This window comes from Falco rusticolus, chromosome Z (genome assembly GCF_015220075.1).
Source record: "Falco rusticolus isolate bFalRus1 chromosome Z, bFalRus1.pri, whole genome shotgun sequence".
Classification (NCBI taxonomy): domain Eukaryota; kingdom Metazoa; phylum Chordata; class Aves; order Falconiformes; family Falconidae; genus Falco; species Falco rusticolus.
Genome location: NC_051210.1, coordinates 73100159 through 73107252, shown reverse-complemented (window position 1 = coordinate 73107252; position 7094 = coordinate 73100159). Strand labels below are relative to the sequence as shown.

General features: G+C 60.5%; 1 protein-coding gene across 1 annotated transcript; it reads left to right on the top strand.

Moving 5' to 3' along the window:
• Window positions 1-312: 312 nt before the first annotated feature.
• Window positions 313-6910, top strand: LOC119141725 (gamma-secretase subunit Aph-1b-like). Its single transcript, XM_037374292.1, has 7 exons — window positions 313-534; window positions 2933-3103; window positions 4463-4536; window positions 4712-4834; window positions 5190-5317; window positions 5570-5693; window positions 5934-6910. Exons 1-7 carry the CDS (start codon window positions 422-424, stop codon window positions 5969-5971), a joined length of 771 nt encoding a protein of 256 aa, XP_037230189.1. The 5' UTR covers window positions 313-421; the 3' UTR covers window positions 5972-6910.
• The last annotated feature ends 184 nt before the right edge of the window (window positions 6911-7094 follow it).

Here is a 7094-nt window from a genome sequence, read left to right as displayed (position 1 = left end):
AAGGCACTGGTGGCAAGGCCAAGGCCCCTTGGGTACAGGCCGTGTCACTCCACGACCGGGCGGTGTCCCCCTCCTGCAGGCTGCTCCCCTGGGGCAGGCCGTACCCCCCCGCCGCAAGACCGAGCGCTGGTGTCAGGCTGTACCCGCTCACCCGCCTGTGCCCCCCGCCGCAGGCCCAGGCCCACCCCGTCACAGGCCCGCGGCCGGCCGTGCCCCGCCATCATAGCCCGCGGCCCCGCCCCGCCCCCGCTCGGCCCCGCCCCAGCCCCGCGCGCCACTTCCGGCGGAGGCGGCGCGCGCAGCCGGCGCGTGACATCAGGTGGCCCCGGAAGGGCGGGGGAGGGGGAAGGGGCCGCGGGGCCGTTCCGGTCCGGTCCGACCTCGGGTCTGAGCCCGGTCCTGCGTCCCGGGTCCCGCCGCCATGACGCTCGCCGTGTTCTTCGGGTGCACCTTCATCGCCTTCGGGCCGGCGCTCGGCCTCTTCCTCTTCACCATCGCCCACGACCCGCTCCGCATCATCATCCTCATCGCCGGGTCAGTCCGGCACCGTCACCGTCACCGTCACCGGAGGGGCACCCGGTGCCGCCGTGCATACCGGTGTGGGCGTGATGGGGGCACTGGTACCAGCGCCGGTGCTGGTACCAGTATGGGTGTGATGGGGTGCCGGTGCCAGCGCTGATACTGGTACCGGTATGGGTGTGATGGGGTGCTGGTACCAGCGCCGGTACTGGTACCGGTATGGGTGTGATGGGGTGCTGGTACCAGCGCCGGCGCTGGTACCGGTATGGGTGTGATGGGGTGCTGGTACCAGCGCCGGCGCTGGTACCGGTATGGGTGTGATGGGGTGCTGGTACCAGCGCCGGCGCTGGTACCGGTATGGGTGTGATGGGGTGCTGGTACCAGCGCCGGCGCTGGTACCGGTATGGGTGTGATGGGGTGCTGGTACCAGCGCCGGCGCTGGTACCGGTATGGGTGTGATGGGGTGCTGGTACCAGCGCCGGCGCTGGTACCGGTATGGGTGTGATGGGGTGCTGGTACCAGCGCCGGCGCTGGTACCGGTATGGGTGTGATGGGTGCTGGTACCAGCGCCGGCGCTGGTACCGGTATGGGTGTGATGGGGTGCTGGTACCAGCGCCGGCGCTGGTACCGGTATGGGTGTGATGGGGTGCTGGTACCAGCGCCGGCGCTGGTACCGGTATGGGTGTGATGGGGTGCTGGTACCAGAGCCGGCGCTGGTATCGGTATGGGTGTGATGGGATGCTGGTACCAGCGCTGGTTCTGGTACCGGTATGGGTGCGATGGAGGCTGGTTCCAGTATGGGTGTTCTGGGGTGCTAGTACCAGTGTGGGTGTTTTGAGGTGCTAGCACCAGTGCTGGTTCTGGTACCAGTATGGGTATGATGGGGTGCTGGTACCAGAGCCAGTGCTGGTAGCATTGTGTATGTTTTGGGGTGCTGGTATCAGTATGCGGGTTGTGGGGCACTGGTACCAGTGCCAGTGCTGGTATCAGTGTGGGTGCAATAGGGCACTGCTACCAGTGCTGGTGCTGGTACCAGTATGGGTGCAATGGGGTGCTGGTACCAGTATGGGTGCAATGGGGTGCTAGTACCAATGCTGGACCTGGTACCGGTACCAGTGTGAGTCTTTTGGGGTGCTGTTACCAGTGCTGGTACTGGTTCCAGTATGGGTGTTTTGGTCTGCTGGTACCAGTGCCGGTGCTGGTACTGGTACCAGTATGAGTATTTTGGGGTACTGGCACTGGTTCCAGTATGGGTGTTTTGGGGCACTGGTTCCAGTGTGGGTGTTTTGGGGTGCTGCTACCAGTGCTGGTTCTGTTACTAGTATGGGTATGATGGGGCATTAGTACCAGTATGGGCATCATGGGGGAGCTGTTACCAGTGCTGGTCCTGGTACCGGTACCAGTATGAGTATTTTGGGGTGCTGTTACCAGTGCTGGTACTGGTTCCAGTATGGGTGTTTTGGGGTGCTGGTACCAGTGCTTGTTCTGGTACCAGTATGGGTGCGGTGGGGTGCTGGTACCAGTATGGGCATCACAGGGGCGCTGGTACCAATATGGGTGTGACAGGGATGTCACTGGTACTGGCAGAGGCACAACAGGGTGACCAGTACCGCTGCTGTTGTGGGCACAGCAAGGGCACCAGTAGCAGTACTCATGCTGGTGCTGTTGGTTGCATGACAGGGGCACCAATATTGTTTCTCTTACTGGTATCATGGACATGTTAGGGACACCAGTCCTCATGCTGGTGGTTGTGGTCATGAGAGGAGCACCAGTACTGGTGCTCATACCCTTGTGAGTGTGATGGGGCACCAGTATCCGTACTTGTGCTGCTACCATTGCAGGCACAGCAGGAGCACCAGTACTTGTGCTGGTACAGTTGTGGGCGTGACAGGGGCACCACTATTGGTACTTGTACTGGTACCATTGTGGTCACCACATGGTGTGGGCATAATGGGGAGGGCACTGGTATCAGTAATGACATGGTATTGGTGGAGCGGTGGTACCAGTACCAGTGCAGGTTTGGTTGTGGTGCTGGTGCATGCGTGCAGCCAGAGCACTGTACCAGTATTGCTGTGGAATCTGGTACTGGAACTGGTATGGGCTTGGATGTGAGCCTGGAGCTGATACTGGTGTGAGCACAAAGGGGGCGCTGGTGCCAGTTCTGGTTACCAGCAAACAAGGAAAGTAGGCACAGCAGCAGTACCAGTACAGACACCACCTGCACTGCACTGGTACCAGAATGGCAGTGACACTGGTAGAAGGGTGAGTGAGGCTGGAACACAGCTGCCGTCATGGTGCCGGTACCGCCACAGAGGGGTGCAGGCATAGTGGCAGTGGGCACTGGTGTGGCACCAGTGCTGGCCCTTGTCCTGACACAGCACTGGTGCCAGCAGGTGTGCTCGCTTTCTTGCAGGGCTTTCTTCTGGCTGGTGTCACTGCTGCTGTCCTCCCTCATCTGGTTTATCGCAGTTAAAGCCAGTGACCCCCGGGATGAGCTGTTGCAGAAGGGGCTTCTGATATTTGGGGTGATGTTCTCCGTGCTGCTGCAGGAGGCCTTCCGCTTCCTCTACTACAAGCTTCTCAGGTAAGAGCATCTCCCACCCTGCTCCAGCGCTGCCCAGTGGTCCTCCCATCCTCCCAGCCACTGGCAGGTGCCAGGTTTCAGCTGGGAGCTCCTGGGCTGGGGGGGTGCCAAGCATGGCACCAAGCCACCTCAGCCCTCGCTGACAGCACATGGGTGGCACCAGTGGCGGTATGTTGACCTCGAGTGGGTTTCAGGTGGTGGAGCAGAGCAGCCCTAGGGCCTGGAGGACCCTAGGCTGATGTGGCTGGTAACGTCTCCCTGAATTTGGGACAGGTAGGCTGTGGGTTTGGGCTGCCACAGGACATGGTGGCTAGCACCAGCAGTGCTTCTGAGGCTTAGGGGGACACCAGTCACTGGGAAATGCCCACTTTGCTGCGTGGGAGACAGAGAAGGGTTAGGGATCTGCCCTCATCTCGTGACAACTCTTGTTCCTTTCTTAGGGACGGTTTTGTGTGGCAGGGACAGCCTGAAGGTGGTTTTGGGGATCTGTGGGGCAGCACATTGCCCCCATCCCTGTGCTCTCTGCCCTGGCCAGCCTGGGGCAAAGTCTCGCAGGATCTCAGGAGCCCCCAGCCCCTCTCGTGCTGCCGGCCCAGGGCTTGGGGCTGCACAAGGGGACGTGACGCCGGGGTCAGCAGCCCTCATAGCCCCCCGCCTTTCTGGCTGGACACTGGTGAGGGACTGGGGGAAGGCCAGGGGGCCGGACACAGGGGCTTGTACCGCTCCCTGTGGCAGGGCGCTGCCGGAGCCGGGCAGGCAGAGGGTAGCAGAGCTCAGTGGAGCAGCCTCTAACGCAAGCACTGCCTTTCCTTTGCCCTGCGGATCTCTGGTTGCAAGCACTGCTGTTCTCCCTGGGCTGAGAAGCTGTCTGGTGTTCTCCTCACCCACCGCACCTCTACCTGATAAAAATTATGAAGCCCACTCTCCCAGTTTCTCTCCCCAAAGAATGTTTCTAGCTCTTTGAGCCCTGCACCCTCTCCATTTTTTCCCCACGCCTTCTAAGGGTATAAATGTGGAGATCAGGTGCACCTTCCTGGTATGTGCCTCCCACGCCTGCACTGGTGCTGCTTCCCATGTGGGGACGCTGCTTGCTTTGCACCCAGTGCCCGCTCGCCCCAGCCCTGCAGGTTGGAACTCACATTCCTCTCTGGAAAATCTTTCTGTGTGGCTTCACATGGATTTCACATGCGTCATTTGTCTGGTGGTTTAAAGTGATCATGTGAGTGCTTTCCGTGGTAGGTGTTGCAGTTTGGGGGTGGGGAGGTTACCAGGAGCGTGGGATAGTGCAGATTGAGACCCCAGTCCCATCTGCTCCATCCTGGTGGCTGTACCGGGCTCCAGCATGCTCTCACCCCACAGGAAGGCCATCGAGGGATTGATGGCCCTCAGTGAGGACGGCTGCTCCCCCATTTCCATCCAGCAAATGGCATATGGTGAGTGCTGCACAGAGCGGGGCACCCAGACCACAGAGCCAGGGGTGAGCCCTGGCACGGCTGCACATGGTGCTGGGGGGAACAGGAGGTTTCTCACACTGAAACTGTCTGGGAGGTGCCTGGGGTGGCCCTGGGAGGCTCAAGGCCTGATGGTGTCCCTGTCCTGTCCTGGCAGTGGCTGGCGTGGGCTTCGGGCTCATGAGTGGCGCCTTCTCCATGATCAATCTGCTGGCAGACGCGTTAGGGCCCGGCACAGTGGGCATCCATGGGGATTCACAGCTTTACTTCCTGACCTCAGGTGAGTGACCAGCACCCTTCGCTCATGTCTCTGCCTCGCCGCAGAGGCAGCAACATGGGGGGGTCTGGATTCTCCCTTCCATCCTGTCCCCTCCACGCTGCATCCTCTACCCATCTGAACCCCTTACTGTCCCCTCTTACATCTCTGCTTGCCAAACCCTTCTTTCTGTCACCTGTGGCCCTCCTTCCTCCTCTCCCCCATCCCTCTCACACTTGGTATCTGCCACAGCACCTCCCAGTCCATCCCAGAAGTGCCCCTACTCCCCTTTCCTGGCTCCTCTCCATCCCTCCCCAAGCCTGCAGGCTGCGTCAGGGCGGGTGGTTCCCTGGTGACACCTCTCTGCCACTCCTTGCAGCTTTTATGACCATGGTGCTGATTTTCCTTCACACCTTCTGGGGGATCCTCTTCTTCCACGGCTGTGAGCATCAGCGCTGGTGGGAGATCACAGCGGTCATTGCCATGCACCTTGCTGTTTCGGGGTCGGTGAGTAGCTGGGAGCAGAGCTCTGTGCCAAGACCGGTTTTCAGGGGTGGCTGCGGTATGTGCTGGTCGCTGTGCCAGGGCAGGGGCAACAGCCTGTCACACTAGTGAAGCAGTTGGGTTTGGGGGACTTGCATCTGGCCCTTCACAAACCAAATTCTGGAGCTGGTGTCCGCTGTCCCACTTCACTTGCTGAGGCAGTGATGCTGCCACCCATCCTGTCCCTGTTCACCCCTCTCCTACCTCTCTCCGCAGACATTTTGCAACCCCCTGTACGTGGGAAGCCTGGTGCCCTCCTACCTGCTGATGGCCACTGCTGCTGCCTGGGCTTACCTACTTTCGGGGGGATCTGCCCAGAACCTGCAGCGCTTCCTGCTTTGTAAGTCCAGCTGCATAAAGTGGATGGGGGATGCTATTGGCCCCTCTGGGTACCAGGACCAGTGCTGGGATGGGGAGAGGGTGTCCCCGGGGCAGGAACAAGGGTGTTGTCCCTTTGGCTGGCAGACTGAAGGAGAAGCTGGGGCTCGGGGCCATGGTCGTGTTGTTGCCTCTCCTTGGGGAAGCAGATGGGGTAAAGAGTCTGTTGAACACTGACCCCTTCTCCTCTTGGTTCCTGCAGGTCTACAGAGTGGAGCCAGTCCCCAGCCGGGATCCTGAGGCCCCACAGGACATTCCTGTCCCCAGCCACCCCTGCCCTCCCCTCCATTCTGGCAGCAATAGCAGCCGTCACCTTCTCTGCAATATCTTTTCTCCTGGACTGAGGGACCCTGGCCAGTCCCAGCGAGGCAGGTGCTGGGGTCTGGCTGTGGCAGCCAGCTGACCGGTGTGGCTGGGGCTGGCTTGCTCTGATGCACCTTAGGGAGCCCCCAGAGAACAGCTGTTTTGGGGGACCCAGCTTTGCTGGCCCGCCACAAGCAGAGCCCCGGTTAGCCTGCCTGGGAGGGATGCTACCTTGGACTGCTGGAGAGGCCTGAGCCCAAAGAAACCCATTGCTTCTCCCCCCTCTGCAGATGTGCCATCCCCTGTGCTGGGGGGAGGCGGGGAGGGGGGATGCGAGGCAGGAAGGGGTGCTGCCCCACATCACCTCCTCACTGCAGGATGGAGGAAACAGCTTTGTAAAGTGCTGCTATGCTCTGGGCTGGGGATAATTGCTGTGGTGCTACTTTCTCCACCTCTGCCCAGCCTCACTGCCCTGGGAGTCATGGTCCTGGCACTGGACTGCAGTAGCAGCAGTAAGCCAGCATCCTGGTGCAGGGAGGATGTTGCTGGGTGAAAGGGGATAGACAACACCCAGGGTGGGAGGAGGATGGGGAAAAGCCAGTACCATAAGAGCCCAGTGGTTGTGGAGGGTGGTGGAGGGCTGAGGAGGAGATGCAACCCTGCAGCTGCTGCCCATGCAGCTTGGGGAGGGGGTTCAAGGGGCCATTCCAGTGGGTCAGTGCCCTCTCCTGCTCCTGGAGAGGCATTTTCAGGCAAGCATAAGCCCTGATGCTGTGCTACAGGGCTGGGAAGGAGAAACTGCCATCAGGCTCAGGGCTGAGAAGGCAGTTCTGTCCACAGTGGGCTTTTATACCAATAAAAAGATACCACAGACAAGGGTTGTGTGTGGCTAGCAGTGCTGCCGTTGTGGGCAGGGTGCAAGCACCCTGCAGCAGTGGTGGTTGCCTGGAGGTCAACCCCAGTTGCCTGGAGGTCTTGCTCCTGCTCTGTCCATCTTAGCAGGGGTGGGTTTTAGTTTTACTGCTTTGGGACAGAGGCTGATAAGCGCTGGGTACCTGCA

Excerpts from the sequence above, each read along its gene's own strand:
- LOC119141725 (XM_037374292.1), top strand. The coding sequence starts at position 422 with ATGACGCTCGCCGTGTTCTTCGGGTGCACCTTCATCGCCTTCGGGCCG. Across the intron at positions 3,104-4,462 it reads CTCTACTACAAGCTTCTCAG|GAAGGCCATCGAGGGATTGA; the intron begins GTAAGAGCATCT and ends CTCACCCCACAG. Across the intron at positions 5,694-5,933 it reads CCTGCAGCGCTTCCTGCTTT|GTCTACAGAGTGGAGCCAGT; the intron begins GTAAGTCCAGCT and ends TGGTTCCTGCAG.